The 23682-nt window shown below is 41.4% G+C and overlaps 1 protein-coding gene across 1 annotated transcript in view; it reads left to right on the top strand.

Annotated features, from left to right (window-relative positions):
- Positions 1-7919: 7919 nt before the first annotated feature.
- The window catches only part of cfap58 (cilia and flagella associated protein 58), a 269774-nt gene continuing 254011 nt past the window's right edge, over positions 7920-23682 (top strand). The window contains exon 1 of the mRNA XM_059947010.1: positions 7920-8689. Coding sequence (XP_059802993.1) covers positions 8684-8689 — 6 coding nt within the window. The 5' untranslated portion in view covers positions 7920-8683. The remainder of the gene's footprint in view (positions 8690-23682) is intronic.

Genomic DNA, 23682 nt, shown 5'->3' with positions numbered 1-23682 from the left:
AAATTATAGCGAACATGATCTACTCCTGGTTAGTCCTCAAAACCTATCTTGTTGATTTCAAACATCTTTCTCCAGTTTTTATCTAATTCCTACATTAACAACTGGTTGGACTGCAGTTACATGCTCCTGTTGGTGTCAGTGATGTGGTGCCTCAGATTTGACTCAGCTCTATATAAGTAGCCTGTTCTGCAGAGAAGCTCTTTGCTAATAATTCTGCTTTCTGTATCTCAGACTTCAGTTCAGTTAGCAAAGGTAGATGACACACACTCTGATTAGCATGAAGGATGACAGGAATATGATTACAGTATAAACTAGATTGGTGTCTGGCACTTATTAAAAATTACCACAAATAATACAAAATTGAGATATTATTTAACAGTATTTGCTTTTAAAATGCTAAAGCAGAATACCAGGTATACTGGAAATGCTCAAGGTAAGTTTCAATTGCAGAGGTAAAAAAAGACTTGCATTTCATAGCACCCTTCACAATCCCAAGTCATAAAATATAGAACATAAAACAGTTCCAGTCCACAGACTGAATTTTCACCCTTCAGTCCACAATGTTGTGCCAACCTTTTTAACCTCCTCCTGATTACTCTCACCCTTTCCTCACACATGGCCCTCCAGTTTGCTTGCATCTACATTCCTCCCTCTTAACTGTCCATTTTGTATCTCCCATCATACTGGTAGTTTGTCTGTAAAAAAACAAAGACCTTCCTCAGACTTCTTCCACCAGCCCCCACCCCCTACCCAATACTTTCTTCCAATTACCTAAAACGTATGCCCTCTCGTTATTAGCCCTGGGAAAAAGGTACTACTTTGGCCTTTTATCATCTCAATCTCTTACTAACAATAACATGTTAATTGAGACTTTAAAATAATATAGTTTTCACAACTAATTTTATTTCCAAATATATTTCAAAAACTGAAAACAATTTTAGTCACCAACAATGAAGATCTGGATTTAGAATTAATTACCAAACCAAAAACATAGTCACACAGTATAACACCAACAAGGCTTGCATCACTTATATAAATGACCATTGTAGTCAAATTAATTTATAATACATTTTACAACTGGTGTAACAAAACTGTAAAATACACTATATAAGCCAACCTAACCAGAAACTATAATACCACTAGCACAAGAAATCCAAAATTAATTTTAACGCTTCACCTTTTGATACTTAGGGAATAAGCAATATTTCAGACATCAGCTTGGTTTGGAATACTACTTCGTAATAAAAGGGAGCCAGATAATGAAAGTGTTTCACGGAGAGTCACAAGACCTACTCACCAAGTCCAATAAGAGCAAACAGTGAGAAGGACATCAAAAGGCTCATTTCTTTCATCACGTCTTCCATTTGTTCAGCTGTGGTTGTTTAGTTTGTAGTAGCAATCACTAATGATGCGCTTCTCTCTAAATCCTGTGAAGGTAACTCTCCAGTAAAGCACTTTGATTAATTCCCTAGTAATTGCTCGGTTTGGTGTGAAGGCTGGTGTTAGTGAGTGGGGTGCAGGGAGCATTCTGCTGGTACAGGAAACAGATGCAATTTTGATGGATTCTACACATCAGCTAAGTTGCTTCATCTGTAGAACATTGTGGTCTGCAACACTTTACTGCATTGCTCCCGGATATCCAAAACCTTCAGAAGTATAAATATTTATGAATTATTTTGTGTAAAACGTATTTTCCTCTTATTTTCCTGCTTCATGAAATGAAGAAAAATATTCTCATCTATGGTGGCAGAGCATAGCCTATAGTAACAGTACATGTTCTTCCTTCTCCATGCAAGTGTGGAATATAAAATAAATCAGAGAAAATTCCAGAATGAGTTCTTAGGTTAAGGAGATTCAGCATATCACCCAATTCTCTGACAAACCTCTGCAGATGTACTGTTGAAAGTTTCCTGGTTGCATCATGGACTGGTACGGCAATTCGAATGTGTAGGAACATAAGCTGCAGAGCGTATTCGACTCAGTCCAGTACATCACAGGCATATCATATCCATCGGTGCTTATTGTGTTTTATATCTCCAAAACATCAAACTAATTAAAGAAAGACATGAGACTGGGAATGTGAATCTAACTTCATTTTTTACTTTAAGCGAGGCTTGCACTTATCATGTGGTAGCATCATGACGTACATAATTCACACACTTTTAGATATAACCCTTAATGAATTATTTAGACAAACAAGAATGCTTAATTAAACAATATATTTACAATATTATTCAAATATTATTTAAATATTAAATACTCAACAGTCCTCCCTGAGTAGCTATAAACTCCAACTCAGCAGAGGATGCATTGCAATATATACAGTATATGTATTACACTGTATAATACAATTATAATATAGAAATCCACAGCATGGTAAATTTTAAATCATCCCATTCAGGCCTAAGTATTTAATCACTGTGGTGGATTTCTTATTCTTGCTGGATAACGTTTTTCCTGACAAGGGAGGTCACTCTGCTTGGCCAGTGAGACAAATGGCTGTGAACCAATCTCGGGCTCTGGGGCCTCCTCTGTAGTGGCTGCAGGAGCTGACTCTGAGACTGCTGGAAGTAGCCCTGACAGCTCTAGACATCTGTCTTCTTTTCTCAGTTTTTCTTTCTGGAACTACTTTGATCCTTGTTTCTCTCCTGGTCCTGGCTTTTTTCTCTCTCTCTATCCCACTCTCTTTCTTTCTCACATTCCTTCTCTTTCACGTCTTTCTCTTTCTCACTCACATTCTTTCTCTCCATCCCTTCTCCCTTTTTCAACTTCTTGCCTTGCTTTCTCTTCTAGTTTCATTTGCTAATTTAAAGAGAAGTTTGATCTCATTTATCCTCTTTCATCTCCAAAGCATTTCAAAAGTTCCAAAGGTACATTTAATGTCAGATAAATGTATACAATATACATTCTGAAATTCTTGTTCTTTGCAAACTTATATCATCCTCCTCTTTCTCATCTTATTCTTCTTTCTAATTTGTGTATCTTGATCTTGTGAAGGTATATTTAGTTCACTGGAGTATTCCCTTTCAAATCCTTCTATTGCTCTCTGTATGATCTGATCTGTTCTCCTGGTTTCCTCATCCACAACATCATCTGATAAACCCTGTTTTCGTGTCTCCATTGACTTCTTTATTTTAGGCCTTCCATTCATCTAGCTGGGCTTTGGTCTTTGCATCTATTTTTACAAGAGCTTGTTGTTCCCGGGTGAAGTTCATGCAATAACCTTAATGCATGCAGTGAAGATTCTGGTTCTTTACACTCACAAAAGCTAAAGCTCCATTAATTCTCTTGCAGTTTAAAATCAAGCCAGATTTTGCAAGTAACGCCTGATTAACATATCAGGATGTTTCTCAGCTGTGTTGCCTACAAAACCTGTTGCAGCCAGGCCACTGCTTTCGTCACTCTCATGATTCTTCTGAGCTGCATGGTCTGCCCTTGGTCTTATATGCTTTCCAACCAGAGATTGACACCCACATCTGTTTGCCCTCTGTTCAGCAACAGTTCATGGTGTTCAGCATGGAAACAGTCGTGGCATCATCCAGTTCCTTTCTTAATTCACTTCCAGTTGACTCTGTTGCAGGGTAATGATACACAAATAGTGGATGGATCTCCAATCAAGTTGTAGTTGTCTCAGCCATTCATATCCTGGCAATGTTGGCCCTCTTGTTTTTACCACATACAAGCCCAATGTGGCTTATTGGTTGTTGTATTTCACTGTTATGGACGCCATCCCCACAGGAGTTATATTTTCTCCAGTATAAGTTCTTGGACATCTGCAGGCTTCATTTCAGTATCTATTCCAACTCATTTTGTGGAATGCCTGAAACAGTAAACCAGTGGCCAATTCCATTTTAATAAATTTGCCGTTCACTTATGGCACAAGCCATATTGCTTGTCTATTGCTAATTTTCACATTGAAAATCTCTGCTTCACTGCAGGAGGCCCTCAGAGACTTGTGAAAGTAGAGGGTAACATGAATGCAGCAAAATACACAAAATCCTGGACTGGCCAAGTCAGAGTCCAAATCTCAATCCAACTGAGAATTTGTGGCTGAACTTGAAAAGGGCTGTTCACTCATGAATCCCACGCCATTTAACAGAGCTTTCTAAGTTTACGACAATTATTAAACACAAAATAATTTATTGCATAATTACTCATCCCCTTCAAATCAGTATTTAGTAGAAGCACCTTTGGCAGCAATTACTGCCTTGAGTCTGTGTGGATAGGTCTTTATCAGCTTTGTACATCTGGGCACTGCAATTTTTCCTCCATTCTTCTTTACAAAACTGTTCAGTCTTTTCCCCATGGCAGGGGGAATCAAAACTAGGGGAGAGGTTTAGGTGAGAGGGGCAAGATTTAAAAGGGACCTGTTGCAGCTTTTTCATGCAGAGGGTGGTGAGTATATGGAACAAGGTTCAATAATATCATTTAAGAAACACTGTGTTAGGTACATGGAAGGGCGGGGCTTAGAGACCAAATGATGTAATTTGGGACTGGCTGAGTGGGCATGGTGCTTGGCATGGACTGGTTGGGCCGAAGGGTCTGTATCAAATCAAACTGCTCTATGAGTAAATAGCAGAGATACACACAGGTACAGCTTGTATTGCTTTACACACACACACAGGCTTTCCATCTGCATTGGCTGTGAATGAGATTTAAAATGGCAGTACACTTTTAAATGACATCTGTTTTATATGGCAGTATACTAGGGAATTATTCTGGGTATAAATAGCTATTTAAACACTTGCTATTTTTTGCATTTGGCAAAAACAGTGTTGCTACTGTAGCTAACTATGGTATAAAAATGAAGATTGCCAGTTGTATTACACCCTTCACACCCCAGACTTCATTTTGTCTAATTAAGTGTTGTCACTGCTCATCATGCAGTTTTATTGTTATCCACTGGCACAGTTATCAGTTAACATTCCTCAGTGATGTGGAAAAACACACGTTTCCTTTTTGTGTTGTCAGAGGAAACAAGAACTTTTTTTTTCAGACTTGCTTCTCAGAAGACATTCTATTTCTTATAGTGAACACTTGTGGTTATTTTTGGTGCCCACGAGCTTTCCATGGTAGGATAAGGGACTTCATAAAGGCTGAATGCAGATCACATCAGATTTGGTTCATGATCATTATATGGGAAACAAGACTCAAATAGATGAAAAGAGAGATGAATAGAAATGGCTTGAAAGATGTGTGCATTCAATACACTATTTCGAGTTATGGTATACAACACTTTCTAGTATGTTCTTTAAGTTTACCAGCTCTTCCAGAAGCTGCAAGTGAAAGGTAACTTGGCTAGAGATTTGTTAATGCTAACATGAAGTATAAAATATTTATACAGAATTTATACAGAATTCCTACCAATTGACACTGAAGATTAATGCTTAGTGTCTCATTATTGCTTGCCTTAATTATTGTCAATTATAAAAAAAAGGTAATTAACAACAGTCCTGTCTCTTTTAATTCTATGTTCATCTTTCCCCGTCGTTGTTTGTTTTTGTAAATTTTAATTTACAAAGCTCACTGATATTTTTTGTTCATGTGACTATGTAGTCCTACAGCTACAACCCCGTAAGACTTATTCACCTCTTGATTTCCAGTGACTCCTCTGCTTATTATAGATGTTCTTCAGGCTTATTCATGGAGAAGATCCAATTGTGCCCCTTGAAGTTCTAATGCAGACAATTGCATCTCTGATCCCAAGCTGGTAGATGGGTTGCTGACTTCTAACTGAAACTTACCAATTGATCCTCCCAGCAGGTAACCTCAGGAACCACTCTAATCCTTCCAGGTGAGGCAGAACAAGCCTGTCCTCAACAAACACCCTTTATGCCTGTTGGCAATCATCGCAAGATAACAAGTCAATATTGTGAAAGAAATGTAAAATCCTTCCTGACTTGTAAGAGTACTTGTACTGTAGAAAAAGTATCTTTGGGACTGCACAGGAAACATTGAGTCTTGAGTTAGGAATCCGTGGAAGCATTGCACTTTCTGCAAGTCCACACACACAGTCCATCTCGTTAGCTTCAATCCCATCTATGGCTGAGGTCCCTCATTAGCCATTTGGCAAGTTATCCTGAGAGGCCTCCAAGGGCAAAGGCATTTAGGAAGCATCTCCAGCTGACAGCACCTGGTCCCCTCATAACATAAAGCCTCGCCCACAACACACCCCATCCACAAATTATGGCCCTTGAACTTCTGACTTTTAATGGTGGTTGGTAGTCTACCTTGAAGGTGTATTACTGCCACCAACTGGCATGGAACGTGGTGTATAGAGTTGGGAAATAAAACCCTGACTAGTTCTTTTTCAACTGAAAACTAAATTGACCCCAAAAGGCCAATAGATTTTAAATAATTAAAGACAGTATTGTGAACTAAATTAAAGTCACTTCCATAAATTAGTAAAGATTTTAAATTAAAACTGTCAACCCCCAAAAGCTGGTAGTACAGCCTGCATTTGCTTTCTTTCAAACTTGTATGCTTCACATTGTAAAAGAATGTTCAACTGTTTATAATGATGACAACACCTACACACCCTCGAGAGATGATTTCCAACAAAATTTAAGGAATAATTAAACATAGTATGCCCAATTCTAAAACGAGTCAATACAGTATAATTCCTTCCCTTCTTGTCTTACGTGGTCCACTACGCCCACAGGACCTGGCCGTGTCCATCACATCTAACTCCGCCCACAGGACCTGGCCGTGTCCATCACATCTAACTCCGCCCACAGGACCTGGCCGTGTCCATCACATCTAACTCCGCCCACAGGACCTGGTCGTGTCCATCACATCTAACTCCGCCCACAGGACGTCGTGTCAATCATATCTAACCCCGCCCACAGGACCTGGTCGTGTCCATCACATCTAACTCCGCCCACAGGACCTGGTCGTGTCCATCACATCTAACTCCGCCCACAGGATCTGGCAGGACCTGGCCGTGTCCATCACATCTAACTCCGCCCACAGGATCTGGCCGTGTCCATCACATCTAACTCCGCCCACAGGACCTGGTCGTGTCCATCACATCTAACTCCGCCCACAGGACCTGGCCGTGTCCATCACATCTAACTCCGCCCACAGGACCTGGCCGTGTCCATCACATCTAACTCCGCCCACAGGACCTGGTCGTGTCCATCACATCTAACTCCGCCCACAGGACGTCGTGTCAATCATATCTAACCCCGCCCACAGGACCTGGTCGTGTCCATCACATCTAACTCCGCCCACAGGACCTGGTCGTGTCCATCACATCTAACTCCGCCCACAGGATCTGGCAGGACCTGGCCGTGTCCATCACATCTAACTCCGCCCACAGGATCTGGCCGTGTCCATCACATCTAACTCCGCCCACAGGACCTGGCCGTGTCCATCACATCTAACTCCGCCCACAGGACCCGGTCGTGTCCATCACATCTAACTCCGCCCACAGGACCCGGTCGTGTCCATCACATCTAACTCCGCCCACAGGATCTGGTCGTGTCCATCACATCTAACTCCGCCCACAGGACCTGGTCGTGTCCATCACATCTAACTCCGCCCACAGGATCTGGTCGTGTCCATCACATCTAACTCCGCCCACAGGTCCTGGCCCCGCCCACTCGTGCCCCTGAAGCACTAACGCTTTCAATTGTATTTCCAACTGCCCCCAATGGGTTGCAGAATACAGAATGAAATTTACCGCTCGAACTCCCCAGCACTAAGTCCCGCCGCTTTTGAAGAGTAAGACCTTTGAATTAAAAGGTACTTGTCCCTTCCATTCACCTCGTTCTTTATGTATGCACTCTTCCACAAATTAGTATTTCATTCGACAGTTCGCTTATTCGAATTTTTCCGCACGGAGGCGGAGCCATGACGCGATGACGTAGAAACGTGCACGGCTAGCGTCGTTGCTAGGATGCAACATAGGACGCGGAGAGCTCCAGGTGGCCGCAGCATTGCGGCTGAGCGGTGGCGACACGGAGCCGGGAGTTGGCGGCCAACCAGACGGCAGGAGGACCATTGGCGGCCAGACAGATTTCGTCAGCGGCAGTGCTACTGGTGTCCAGACAGATAGTGTTGGCGGCACGTCAGTGGGCAGCCAGACAGGCGACGACGGTGGGGTAGCTGCAGGCAACCGGCCAGAGAAATTCAGCGGCATCCACACTAGTAGCCAGGCAGGAGGCGGGGCCACTGTCGCTGGCAGCCAGGCAGGAGGCGGGGCCACTGTCGCTGGCAGCCAGGCAGGAGGCGGGGCCACTGTCGCTGGCAGCCAGACAGGAGGCGGGGCTACTGCCACTGGCAGCCAGGCAGGGGGTGGGTCCACTGTCGCTAGCAGCCAGACAGGAGGTGGGGCCACTATCACAGGCAGCCAGACAGGAGGCGGGGCCACTGTCGCTGGCAGCCAGACAGGAGGCAGGGCCACTGTCGCTGGCAGCCAGACAGGAGGCGGGGCCACTGTCGCTGGCAGCCAGACAGGAGGCGGGGCTACTGCCACTGGCAGCCAGACAGGGGGTGGGTCCACTGTCGCTAGCAGCCAGACAGGAGGCGGGGCCACTATCACAGGCAGCCAGACAGGAGGTGGAGTCAGGACATCAAGCGGGCAGCCAGGAGGTGGTGGCTCCAACCTGTAACCTTTCTTCCTGACCCTCGGCCCTGCCGCCCAGCCTTTCCTGCCCAAGTCTGAAACTCTGCATGCATCATGACGGTAAGCAAATGCAACCTCTTGGTCTTTATAGTCAAGTCCATTTTCCTGCCATGATTCTGGGATCACCATGTTCCCAATTGACCATTAGTAAGTATCTAACTAGATTGTTCAGTCTCAAATTCCACTGTCCCCAATAACCCCCCCCCCCCCACACTTCCTCTGCTGGATGGTAGGGAGTTGGTGGGGAAGTCCTTTATCTCCATGATACAAAACAAATTTTATTGATTCATCCTTTATACAGGCATCTATCACTCTAAACTTGACTCTTCCTATTTTGAAGATGTCCAAGTGCTCCCAGTTTAACAATGACTTCAAAGTTATAATCCTGATGTTCAATCTTGTTCCTTGTTTTACCCCTATCTGAAACTGTAATTTCTTCAGATAAGTCTAGTTCTTTAAATCTGGTTTCATCCAACCATGAATACAATCATTGTACTGCATTTGCTTTGTCTGTACCATTACTTGTCAAGGCTTCAATCTCTATACCCTCTCACTGCCTCTCTATCCTCCTCCTAAAATGCTCCTGGAAATGTACTTCTTGACCACGTTTTTAGCAGTTGTTTTCCAATTGATTTGACTATGCTTCCTTGAAGCTCTTTGAACTTCTTCTGCTATATTGAAGTTGCTATATCAATTGAATGTGTTGTTGTTGTAATCCAGTGGCTGTTGTCTATTGTCTGTTATGATACTGCAGTCACTTATAGGCATCGCATTATTTTTCGAGGGAAAGTGCTGTGCATAATTCCAACACTTAAAATGGTGGCTACATTTTAAAATATATTGATGTACCAGATTAGTCAGAAGAACTCACCAGGTCAGGCAGCATCAATGGAGAGGGATAAATGGTCAACATTTCAGGCCAAGATCCTTCATCAGGTCTGGAAAGGAAGGGGAAATATGCAGAATCTTGTGTGTTTATTTACATGTTTTGATTTCAAAGTTATAATACTTATGTTCAAATATATTCCATGTTCAACCCTCTCTGTCCTGTAATTTCCATATATACAGCATAAAATATATGTATAACACAAATGGCGTATTTCAATGCATTGCATGTATACAGTGGATTCTGGTTAATTGGGGCACATCAGGGCCAATACATTCTGGCCAAATTAGCTAAAGTTTCATGTCAATAGTTAAAAGGATATAAGAAGACAAACTCAACGGAGGAATTCATCCTGAGAATGCTGCCATGTTCTTTTGATTGACTGTAAATGAACAAAATCATCACAGGCACCTAGTGCAGATAATTGATTCATTGCTTTGTTGGTAGTCAAGGGAACTGTTTGGCACTGCATGATTAAAAAAAGACCTATTTCATCAGCATTCTAGATATGATCTGCACAAAATTTTTGAAGTACGTCAGGGTAGTTTTATAGATTTCTATGGTTCCGCACCTACAGCATTAGCATTACCTTTCTCCCATGTGCTTTCTTGAATTAAATGTGGTGCTAACACTTCTGATGAGCCAACAACCATCTTTTTCTTTAACGCAGTGATTCCCAACAGGCGCATTAGGCTAAGAGGTTGTTGGGGGGGGGGGGGGGGAGGTGGTAAGCGGTACCTTAAAGACAAGACCTGACCGACTGTTAGTAGAGCAGGCACTTCCAAAAGAAATAATGAGACACTGGAACACAGGAAGAACCAGGTGGTGAAGACTCATCTTTACAGTGGCAATTTCACCAAACCTTACCAACTAAACAGATGATATTGGGGATGCATAAATTAGCAACCACAGTGCCCAACGGTTCTCTTTGACTTGTGTTATGGAATGTCTCGCCCTGAAACATCGACTGCACGCTTTTCCACTTTGTATATTTTGCTTGAATTTCCAGCATCTGCAGATTTTCTCTTTTTTGTGAATGGTGTGAGGTGGATGGCTTTTAATTTGGTCTAATAGGGTAATATTTTCAAGTGGTGTCAAGTCTTTTTATGACATCTTGGCAAGGGTCTGAAAATTTTTTAAAGTAACAAAGTTAGTAAAAGTCACTGCTTTTTGAATTAGCACCCTTCATCCCAAATGGATTATGTTTGCTGATTGCGAAGTTCTAAACTCAAACGAAGACTTTATGCACTATCAGATATAAATAGCCATAAGTACTCTCTCAGGACATTATACTGTAACTACCCAATCTTCAAAGGCTAGTTTACTTCCCTGTTTATTCTCCATGATGGGTTTAGTTACCATTTGTGGATAAGTTCAAGATTGTGGGTATTGTGGACAGCAAGGAAGGCTATCATTGCTTGCAGAGGGATCTGCATCAGGTGGAAAAATGGGCTGACAAATGGCAGATGAAATTTAATGCAGTAAAGTATGAGGTGTTGCACTTCGGAAGGAGCAACCCAGGTAGGTCTTACACAGTGAACGGAAGAGCACTGATGAGTGTGGTAAAACAAAGGGATCTGAGAATACAGGTATGTAATTCATTGAAAGTGGCATCACAGGTAGATGGGGTGGTAAGCAAAGTTTTGGGCTCTTGGTCTTCATAAATCAATGTATTGAGCACAGAAGATGAGATCACAAACACAAGAAAATCTGCAGACGCAGTGGATCCAAAGCAACACACACAAAACTCAGCGGGCCAAACGGAAGCTATAGAAAGGAGTAAAGAGTCAACACTTTGAAGGTGGGGGGAGGGGTAGAAGAAATACAATGTGGCAGTTGATAGGTGAACCCGGGAGAGGGGGAAAGGGTGAAGTAAAGAGTTGGGAAGTTGATTGGTGAAAGAGGTAATGGTATAGAGAAGGGGAATATGACAGTAGAGGATATAAGGCTATAGAAGAAAGGGAAGGGGGAGGAGCACCAGAAGGAGGTGATAGGCAGGTAAGGAGATAAGGTGAGAGAGGAAAACAACATTGGGGGATGGTGAGGGGGGGGGGGCAATTATCAGAAGTTTGAGAAATCGATGTTCATACCCAGACAGAATATAAGATGTTGCTCCTCCAATCTGAGTGCAGCCTCATCCTGGCAATAGAGGAGGCTATGGACAGGTATGTTGGAATGGGTATGGGAAGTAGAATAAAATAGGTGGCTACTGGGAGATCCTGCTTTTTGTGATGGTCAGAGTGAATGTGCTTGGTGAAGCAGTATCCCCCTTTATGTCAGGTCTCAAAGTTTTGGGCTCTTGGCCTTCACAAATCAGAGTATTGAGTACAGAAGGTACGATCACCGGGCCACACTGAGAACACTGGATACAGTAGATGACTCCAACAGACTTGCAGGTGAGGTATCACCTCACCTGGAAGGGCAGTCTGGGGATCTGAAAGGTAGCATATCTGAAAGGAGTGTAGAGACAGGTGTGGCATTTGTTCTACTTGCAAGGATAAGTACCAGGAAGGAGATGGTTGGAGAGGGACGAGTGGACAGGAGGTGGAAGGTTATGTTGAAATTTATAAGAGATTGGTGAGGTCTAATATGTATTGTCTGCAGTTTTGATCACCTACCGACAGGAAAGCTGGAGAATGTACAAGATTGAGAGGAGATTTGATAGAGGTATGCAAAATTATGAGGGGTATAGATAGGGTAAATACAAGCAAGCTTTTTCCGCTGAGGGTAGGTGAGACTCAGAGGGTCGTGAGATAGTGGAATTTTATACCAGCACAAGTGGTGCATGTGAGTTCGATTTCAATGTTTAAGAGAAGTCTGGATAGGTACATGGATGCTTGGGCTATGGTTCCAGTGCTGATTGATGGGAGTAGGCAGTTTAAGTGGTTTAGCACAGACTAGATGGATGGAGGGCCTGTTTCTCTGCTGTACTTTTCTATGAGTCTTGGTATGGGAGTTAACAAAGTATTTGGAGTGGAGATATTATACAAAAAAAGTCACTAAGCTTCTTTGTCTCAAAAAGAGCAATACAAAAACAATATTTCCAGTAGCTAAAGGAATTGGAAAACTGCAAAATAAATCTGTAAGCCAATTTAACGCAGTGCTCGTTCACTCAGAAACTGAATTTGCTACTGCGGAAGCAAATGTGCAACAGCTAGAAAGGTCTTAGCTTTTGTTTCAGCTAGAGCATTAAGCCAGTCAGGGGTTTAGTATGAGTCTGCAGAGGAAACTTGTGAAAGGAGGTGTCTTGCTCATCTGATCGTGTCATTTCAGTTACTCTCATAATACACAGAGAAATATCCTTTTAAATTGACTGAATTTCTTCTAACCATTGTTAACACATATCAAACAAGAGAAAATCTGCAGATGTTGGAAATCCAAGCAACATACACAAAATGCTGGAAGAAAGCAGGCCAGGCAGCGTCTATGGAAAAGAGTAAACAATTTTCGTTTTGTGCCATGACCCTTCATCAAGACTGATTGAGAGCTCATCATTGAGTCCTGATGAAGGGTCTTGGCCTGAAACGTTGACTGTTTAACTCTTTTCCATTGATGCTGCCTGACCTGCTGAGCTCCTCTAGCATTTTTATCAAGTCCTTTTAGAACGCCTATCTTAAATCATTCCTTAAAACTGGACTGGTGTTTCAATCTTGAGATATTGAACATAAATCATCAAATTAATCTGAGTTATTACCCTTATAAACTTTAAGAATTAAGTGATACTCTGATAGCAACATGACTGAATAAATTTTTTCATCAGAAATTTTGTGCTTTTGAACTGAAGGATCATATCAGTGCTATTATGAGAGTGAGCACTGTCAAGGCATGGATATACAAGCAGTTTTACTTGTAACATTTGTTGTTAAGAATCGTGAAAATTATTCTGGGCCAAATTGTTTTTGTCTCTGTCTGGTAGTAGCACCATGCAACTGAATGCACAGCAGTAATTGAAGGCTTGTCTGCATATGTAACAATGTCTCTTTAGGAAGAAATGTTATCTGTTAAATGTTCTAAATCCCAAAATTTAGAATTATCAATTAGTCTCCAATAGTGAAAAACAAACATGATAAATTCTGTACATGTTGGAAATCCAAAGTAGTGCACACAGAATGCTAGAGGAGCTCAGCAAGTCAGGCAACATGTACGGAAATGAATGAACAGTCAATGTTTTGGGGTTGAGACCCTTCTTCAGGAATGGAAAGGAAGGGGAAAGATGACTGAATAAAAAAAAGTGGGGGAAGGGGAGGAAGATTGCACAGTAGTTAGCACACCGCTTTGCAGTACAGACAACCAGGATTGAATTCCTGCTGCTGCATGTAAGGATTTTGTATGTTCTCCCCGAGACCACGTGGGTTTCCTCTGGGTGCTCTGGTTTCCTTCCAAGGATGTACCGGTTGGTAGGTTAATTGGTTATTGTAAACTGTCCCGTGATTAGGCTAAGATTAAATTGGGGGATTGCTGGATGGTGCAACTCAAAGGGTCAGAAGGGCCCTGTTTCTCAATAAATAAACAAATAAATTAGATGATAGGTGAAGTGAGGTGGGTAGGAAAGGTAAAGGGCTGGAGAGGAAGGAATCTGATTGTAGAGGAGGGTGGACCATGGAAAAAGGGAAGGCGGAGGGGATAGGCAGGTGAAAAGTGTGGAATAGAAGAAGAGGGGAGTGGAGGGAAAAATATTTTTACTGGAAGGAGAAACTTAAATTGAAGTTATTCTTTGTAGCACAGCACAAAATATTCAGTACTATTTGATTAAGGGCAAATGTGACATCTAGGTAGATACAATAGATTCTCTAAAAACTTATTGGACATCAGTTTCAGTTGAATAGGAAGAAAAATTTTTTGCTTTATATTAGCTTCTGCTTCAGTGCACCTTTCCATGTAAAAAAGCTGGATCAAGGACTTTGCTGAAGCTTTTTATAACATAACCCAGGAATGTAGAAAGTTGTCAGGTTTAACAATGGAATTGAATAGTAGCCATAATTGGAGACATGAAAGCATCTGAGATCTTTGTAGTAAGTATGTTTACATACTTATTGTTCATAAAGAGAAATTGCAATAAGATATTTGTCTAATCAAGAGGTCTTGATTAAAAAAAACTGTTTTCCAGAATATTCTAGTCTAACAGTTCTAATGTCATGTTCCCCTGAGTGAGACCATTCAATGACATAAGTGTCTATGCTTACTTGAAGTGTAGAGAGATTCATGTCAAGGAATTCTTCTGTTAATTTATAGAGGGGTGTTAGGGTGTTAATAGTTTTTTCTGCAGGTGATTCTTTGCCTTCCTGTCTATTTATGTTTAATGCAGTCAGAGTGAATGTTTAAGTGGACTGGAACAATCATTTTGCTAGAGGCAAGAATTAAGGGATCCAGTGTATTAGTTCACATATGATTAAGACATAAGGGCCATTTATTGTTATTAAAATTAGAATCATCATTACTCTCGGATCACCCTTAAATAATATTCTGAGTCATTAAGGATAAGACAATTTTCGTAGTAATTGTGACTTTGTGAGAAAGCAAATGGTGAGTAAGGCAGCACAGAACAATGTTATTATAAACACAAATATTAAAAGTAAAATGTAGCAAAAGCAATATTTCTTTCTGGAGTTTGAGTCTCACTAACCCTGAAAACAACAATACATTCCCTGTACTGATCTAATATAAAGGTTTCCCACAGTCTGGGAGAATAAGTCCTGCTGGAGAAGGTTTGACATTAACTATGGAGACAGCTTTACTTAGGGCAGGGGTCAGCAACCTTTACCACTGAAAGAGCCATTTGGACCCGTTTCCCACAGAAAAGAAAACACTGGGAGCCGCAAAACCCGTTTGACATTTAAAATGAAATAGCACTGCATACAACGTTTTGTTTTGCCTTTATGCTATGTATAAACAAACTATAATGTGTTGCATTTATGAAATTGATGAACTTCTGCAGAGAAAACGAAATTACATTTCTGCATGCAACAAAAACATTTTGAACTCCGAAAAAAAGACGTTGGGTTGAAGGTTACTTTTAAGTAGAATACTCAACGGCTATTTGAGTCCTTCTTTTATTTATGAAAAACGCCAAACTTAAATTTGCCGCCAGCAGCAAACCAAAAATAACGTCAGCCAGCTGTCAACCTGAAAAATAAAAGGACTATTTCACTGAACAATGAAAACATATGAATATACATAAAATAATAGGCAATTAAAATATTTATCATACTTGTTCAGGTTGACTCACACCTGACAATGCAGTCGTATTCAGTAGGGATGGATCGATGCTTAGGGGAGTGACCGGGAAGGATAATGTGTTTTTTTCCTCTCTGAACTCACAGAAGCGTTTCCCAAACCATGTTTGCATTGCAATGATTGCAGAATGTAAATACCCCGAATTTATCATGTCGTGACCTTGTTTGAACTCTCTCAAATTGGGGAAGTGAGACAATGTGCCTTTCTGTAAATCTCTGGCAAACACTGTCAACTTGCGCTCGAATGCCAAAACATCCTCCAACATGTGCAGGGCTGTACGTCCTTACCCCGTTGAAGAGCTGTGTTCAGCGTGTTCAGGTGCGCTGTCATGTCTACCATGAAGTGTAGCTTTTCCAGCCACTCTGGCTGTTCCAGCTCAGGAAAGGTAAGCCCTTTGCTGCCCAGGAAAGTTTTCACTTCTTCCAGACACGCGACAAAGCGTTTCAGCACCTCCCCTCTGGACAGCCAGCGATAAAAACACGTTGTAGCGGTGTGCTACACGCAGTCAGTAAACTGCAGTCAAAGATAGCTTTATTCGAACTAAACAGCCTTGCTTTTAAGCCTCCCTCAACCCGCCCCCCATGGGCGCGGATGCTGCAAAAGACACGTACTCACAAACCCCCGTAGGCTATCTCCCTTAGCCTGAACGCTGGCTAATTGTGAGCCGGTTCGGATGTGTCAGGAAATGGGTCGCCACGACGTCTTATTTAGATTGTACAAGATCACCATAATCTTCAAATTTAGATTTACATTTCAAAAACTAACAAACTAACATAAAATACATTTTAATTAAATACTGACCATGTAGCGGTGTGCTACACGCAGCGCTAAAATTACGACACGGAGTCGGTAACTGCAGTCGAAGGAAAAAACTTTATTCGAAATCTTCAGCCTCACTTTTAAGCCTCCCTCAACCTGCCCCCCCCCCATGGCGCAGAGGCTCCAAAGCTCTGTGCTTGCAAAACCCCGTAGGCTATCTAATTGTGAGTCGGTTCGGATGTGCCAGGAAAAGGGTCGCCACAACCAATTATTTCCCAAAGCAACAGGGAGCCGCAGCACAGACGTAAAAGAGCCACATGTGGCTCCGGAGCCGCGGGTTGCCGACCCCCGACTTAGGGTCTTGTTTCCCCTCCTACTGTTGATTACCACAGTCCTGTTGTCGATAACCTGGGCAATGAGACAAAGAGGTCTCCATCTAGAATAGAAACTAGGGTTGAAATTACTTATATGGAATTTCTTTCCTTGGATGCAGTCCCTGTTTGTGGTCTTCAGTCTGTTTTGTCAAGTTCCTTTGCTTTCTCTTGAATTCTCCTAGACTCTCTCAGTTCCTTGAGGAGAGATTCCAGTTGCAATCAAGAGGCATGAGTGAGTGAAGGAATCAAGAGATTAAAGGAGGCCTGGCAAAACTGCCTCTTCAGAGGCAAAGAAGCCTCTACTTGTTTACTGTTAATAAACAAAATGCTATTGGGTATTGGCAATGGTTGGCATTTAGATGTGTTTATAGATGGGCACTATCCATTAAGAAATAACATGTAACATTCTTATTTTCATGTCATGTCATTCTTATGTAATGTCCTATTTTTGTAATTGACTTTTTGTTTACGAACAGTTGCATTTCAGGGACAAGTGTAGCCTTCTTTGCCTGTAGAGTAGACCAGTTTACCAGGCCTAATTTAATCTCGCGATTCCTTCGCCACTTGATTACAGCTGGAATGGAGTGCTGTACTCCAATTGTATGCCTGTTTGTTCACACACACTTTGAAGGCCTTTATCACTGAAGGAAGATCCTTAGTTAGCATGTAGCCAGGTCGGGGTCCTAGAATATGGGGTTTTTGAGTGCTGTGATGGTTACCGTCTCACTACAAGAAGTCACGGAGACTAACCACATATATCCCACACAAAGATCAATTATCCTGAAAATATACTTATTAGGTTTCCAATGAGCTGGGTTGCTTGGGATGACAGAGACGGGTCTGTCTAATTAATTGGCACAGTTGATTTTGTTTGTCTTTTATTATGAGGCAGGCATTCTTTTTTTGTTATGATTTTGTTCAAATCCTTGGTGGACCTTGAATCAATGCTTCCCACTTGTGGGTAGGAGGTATTTACGTATCTTTTTGTAGGCAGCATACACAAACTTTATAGTTCATCTGGCAACTCTGGCAGGGTCTGCAAGACATTACTTCCTACAAAGCGAAACCCAATAGTATCAATGGCAGTGACGCTTCACTACCAGATGAACTCTATGTCTGCTTTGAAAGGGAGAACATAATTACAGCTGTGAAGCTCCCTGCTGCACCTGATGACCCTGTGATCTCTCTCTCTCAGAAGCCTACGTTAGACTGTCTTTAAAGAGAGTGAGCCCTTGCGAGGCAGAAGGTCCTGATGGAGTACCTAGTAAGGCTCTGAAAACCTGTGCCAACCAACTAGCGGGATTATTTAAGCACATTTTCAACCTCTCACTGCTATGGGCAGAAGTTCCCATTTGCTACAAAAAGGCAACAATTATACCAGTGCCTAAGAAGAATAATGTGGGCTGCCTTAATGACTGTTGCCCGGTAGCACTCACATCGATAGTGATGTAATGCTTTGAGACATTGGTTATGACTAGACTAAACTCCTGCCTCAGCAAGGACCTGGACCCATTGCAGTTTGCCTATCGTCACAATAGGTCAACGGCAGATGCAACCTCCATGGCTCTTCACATGGCTTTAGACCACCTGGACAACATAAACACCCACATCAGGTTGCTGTTCATCGACTATAGCTCAGCATTTAATACCATCATTCCCACAATCCTGATTGAGAAGTAGCAGAACCTGGGCCTCTGTACCTCCCTCTGCAAATGGATCCTCAACTTCCTCACAGGAAGTGCAGAATCTGTGCAGATTGGTGATAACATATCCTCCTCGCTGACGATCAACACTAGCACACCTCAGGGATGTGTGCTTAGCCCACTGTTCTACTCTCTGTATGCACATGACTGTGTGGCTAGACATAGCTCAAATACCATCTATAAATTTGCTGACGATACATCCATTGTTGGTAGAATCTCAGGTGGTGACGAGAGGACGTACAGGAGTGAGATATGCCAACTAGTGGAGTGGTGCAGCAGCAACAACCTGGCACTCAATGTCAATAAGGTGAAAGAGCGGATTGTGGACTTCAGGAAGGTAAGATGAAGGAACACATACCAATCCTCATAGAGGGATCAGAAGAGGAGAGAGTGAGCAGCTTCAAGTTCCTTGGTGTCAAGATCTCTGAGGATCTAACCTGGTCCCAACATATCCATGTAGTCATAAAGAAGGCAAGACAGCGGCTATACTTTATTAGGAGTTTGAAGCGATTTGGCATGTCAACAAATACACTCAAAAACTTCTATAGTTGTACCATGGAGAGCATTCTGACAGGGTGCATCACTGTCTGGTATGGAGGGGCTACTGCACAGGACCGAAAGAAGCTGCAGAAGATTGTAAATCTAGTCAGCTTCATCTTGGGCACTAGCCTACAAAGTACCCAGGTCATCTTTAGAGAGCGGTGTCTCAGAAAGGGAGTGTCCATTATTAAAGACCTTCAGCACCCAGGGCATGTCCTTTTCTCACTGTTACCATCAGGCAGGAGGTACAGAAACCCGAAGGCTCACACTCAGCGACTCAGGAATAGCTTTTTCCCCTCTGCCATCCGATTCCTGAATGGACTGAAGCTTTGGACACTACCTCGCTTTTTTTAATATACAGTATTTCTGTTTTTGCACATTATTCAATATACGTAATTCATTTACTTGTTTATTTAGTATTATGTTTTATTTAATTTTTTTTTCTCTCTCTGCTGGATTATTATTGCATTGAACTGCTGCTGCTAAGTTAACAAATTTCACGTCACATGCAGATGATAATAAACCTGATTCTGATTCTATAAAATGTATTCATCCCCCTTGGAAGTTTTCATGTTTTATTGTTTTACAACATTAAATCACAGTGGATTTAATATGGCTTTATTTGACACTGGTCAGCAAGAAAAAGACTCTTTCTTGTCAAAGTGAAAACTGATCTCTGCAAAGTGATCTGATTTAATTACTAATATAAAACAAAATAATTGATTGCATAAGTATTCACCTCCTTTAATTATGACACATCAAATCATCACTGGTGCAACCAATGGTTTTAGAAGTCACATGATTAGTTAAATTGAGATCCTGTGTGCAGTCAAGCTGTTTCAATTGATTGTAGTAAAAAACACACCTGTTTCTAGAAGGTCTAACCACTGGTGAGTCAGCAAAAACTACACCATGAAGACAAAAGAACACTCCAAGCAACTCTGTGAAAAGACTATTGAAAAGCACAAGTCAGGAGATGGATCCAAGAACATTTCCAAGTCACTAAAAATCCCTTGGAGTACAGTTATCATCAAAAAATGGAACGTCTATAACACAGCTGTAAATCTGCCTTTAGCAGGCTGTCCTCAAAAACTGAGTGACTGTGCAAAAAGGGGACTAGTGAAAGAGGCCACCAAGAGACCTATGACAACTCTGGAGGAGTTACAAGCTTCAGAGGCTGAGATGGGAGAGACTGCGCATACGACAACTGTTGCCCGGGTGCTTCACCAGTCGCAGCTTTATGAGAGAGTGGCAAAGAGAAAGTTGCTGTCAAAACCTCACATGAAATCTCCGCTAGAGTTTGCCAGGAGGCATGTGGGAGACTCTGTAATCAGCAGGAAGAAGGTTCTATGGTCTGTTAAACCAAAATTGAGCTTTCTGGCCATTAGACTAAATGCAAAGTTTGGTGTAAGCCAAACAACACATCAGCAAGAACACACCATCCCTACTGTGAAGCACAGTGGTGGCTGCATCATGCTGTGGGGATACCTCACTGCAGCAGGCCCTGGGAGGGTTGTGAAGGTAGAGGGTAAAGTGAATGCGGCAAAATACAGGGACATCCTGGAGGGGAACCTGATGCAGTCTGCAAGAGAACTGCAACTTGGGAGATTTGTTTTCCGGCAAATATAAAATCAAGGCTACAGGCAAGGCTTAAAAACAACAAAGTTAATGTCCTGGAGTGGCCAAGTCAGAGTCCAGACCTTAATCCAATTGAGAATTTGTGGCTGAAAAAGGGTTTTCACTCACAATCCCCATGCAATTTCACATAGCTTGAGCAGTTTTGTAAAGAAGAATGGGTAAAAACTGCAGTGTCCAGATGTGCAAAACTGATAGAGACCTATCCACACAGACTCAAAGCTGTAACTGCTGCCAGAGGTGCTTCTACTAAATACTGACTTGAAGAGAATGAATACTTATGCAATTATTTTGATTTTTTTTATATTTGTAATTAATTTATTTCACTTTGTAGAGATCGGTTTTCTCTTTGACACAAAAGATTTTTTTTCTGTTGATCGGTGTCAAAAAAAGCCAAATTAAATGCACTGTGTTTCAATGTTGTAAAAACAATAAAACATGAAAATTTCTAAGGGCGGTGAATACTTTTTATAGGGCTTGTACCTTCACCATCAGCTTCATATTTGTACCATGTTGGAATTCCTTTGTAATTGGGTTCAATGGTGTCTAGGAGAATTCTTGAAACATCAATCTGGATATCTTTTTGCTTTTTACTGCCAAAATGCTGGTCTCCCTTGCCATAGTGAGGTCCACTCCAACAGCTTGTTTTACTTGTTTATCATCCAGCTTATTACTAGAGCTGTGCAAGAGGCCTGCAGTACATTCTGGAATGTGTAAAACCTGTATTAGTGGTCAAGTCAATAATAATTCATAAATATTTTTCTGAGAGGACGAATGTGGAAGCAGTTTACCTCTGAGTCTTCTCCATCCAGTAGTTGACCAGATGTGAAGATTTTTTTCACCACATTCCTGACATAATTAGAGTCAATACTTTTCAAGAACAGTTCTACACATGCACTAGCCTCTGTAAACTGAGATGTATGATTCCATGAAGGGTGCACTTGCAACTTGTCGTTCAAATCAAATTCAGTTTCCAATAAAGCATTTTCATTTTATAATCAAGAATAAGGATTATAATTAAGTGGAACCCTCATTCTGGATTTTCATCACAGTACCATGTTTGACAATAATGCTCTTACAGATGTCGTGCTATATTAGGTCATAGAGAAGATGGTTCTGCACCTTCAATGAAAAGTAAAGATAAGTCATAGCTGTCCAGAATGAATTCTGACTTTAAGGTGTCATCTTGTAAAAGTATTTGCCATTCTCCATATCCAATTATGGTAGCTCTCTGTTCATTTTTTTGGTAACTTACTAACATTTTTTAAAGCCAGAAACTCTGACTTACAATTGGTTTATCTCTTTGCGGTAAACATATGGAATACCATAGTAAGACATTGTTCTAAGACTGTAAATTTCAGTTCTGTTGGGTAAAATTACACAAGGCATGGTGTATGGGGCTTGTGTTTCTTCTCTCTCATTATAACAGATGACTACAGCAGCTTTTGGAGAAACACACATTTGCAGAACAAGAAATTTTGTTAGGTCCCTTGTCCGAAGGTCTATTGCTTGCTGAACTGCATTCATCAATTTCTTTAGTGTCTCATAATCTTCTGGGGTAAAAACAAAAGGCTTCACATTTCTCTGATTTATGTCTGTCATAAAATGATTTTGACAACTGAGCATAGTCAGGTTTGAAAACCCGAGCATAATTCAATAGGTCTACAGTGGATTGTGAGGCTCTTATGGCTGTTGGATATCTGACTCAAGTGACTTTTTGTCTAAATTCGGGGGTTAAACCTCATCCCTGATTGGTGACTGTCATACCAAGGAAATTTACTTTTATATGACAGAGCTGAGATTTTTAAAAAATATTAATTACATAGCCTCTTTCTGTCATTTTCAAGAAGTAGTTGTGACCAGAAGCTATTGGCTAGATCTTTGCAAGACTTATATATCATTGAATCAATCTTTGCAGCTTTTGTTGTAATGACTGTTGATGTATCATATACCAGGGTCAAATATTGTCAAAAATGTGAATTTTGGTAAATGGAAAGCCTGTATCCTATTCATCAGATGGAACATTTTGGATAGATTCATTGCTACAGTTTTCTTGTGCAGTTTTTATTACATAAATATTAGCCTCCCTCTCCTTACATTTTGTTTTCCTTGAGCTGCAGGAAGGGAGTGGACATTTTGGATGGGCCATGTCCAATTTTATATTTAGAAGATAAAGGATGAGGTAGGCCTCGTGGCGTGTGCTCAGTTTCATTCTCTTTTTCATAACATCAATAGGGCTTCTGATATTTCCTTCTGTCCTGTAAGGTGTATCTTGGTCTAAGACTTCGTTCTGCAAAGAAAGGAGCTGAAACTAAAGGTTGTGGCCTATACCTTGTGTTTAGCCATCTAGATTATGGGTGAAAATATCCTCCTAAGGCAGATGGTCTCTAGCGAACTTGTTTGGTTTATTTCATCTTCCCTGCTGAGGGGCTGTTGTAGAAAAACGCAGTGAATGTGATCAAACTGCGAAATAAGGTTGGTTTGGTGACTGTGTTACTGATTCTACATGCGCTTTAGAGGGAAAAGGGGAGGAATCTTTGCCAGCATCTTTGTCCTTGTGTGGGAAGGCTACCAACATGTAGGTGCATAGGATCCCTTCAACAACCTGAAATCATTCACGTGTTGGGAGTTGATTAACGACTTTTCAACACATGATTAAGGGGATTAGGGGTAACATTGTAGAATTAACTTGCCATTTGTTGTCCAATCGTATAAACTGTTATTAAGCCCTGGCTTTTGGTTATTTCAATCAATATTATACTGTCTTCTATGAACAACTCCATCATTAATTTGTTTATAAATCAACACATATCTGATTTATAGATTTCCACACACACATGGAGGTGGTACTGAGGAAATGTGCTAAGGAGTGTGGCAATGTTAATAAGAATTGCTGAATATGTTGAGGAGTATGACTGGCCC

This window comes from Hypanus sabinus, chromosome 22, assembly GCF_030144855.1.
Source record: "Hypanus sabinus isolate sHypSab1 chromosome 22, sHypSab1.hap1, whole genome shotgun sequence".
Lineage (NCBI taxonomy): Eukaryota > Metazoa > Chordata > Chondrichthyes > Myliobatiformes > Dasyatidae > Hypanus > Hypanus sabinus.
This window is presented reverse-complemented; position numbering and strand designations above follow the sequence as displayed.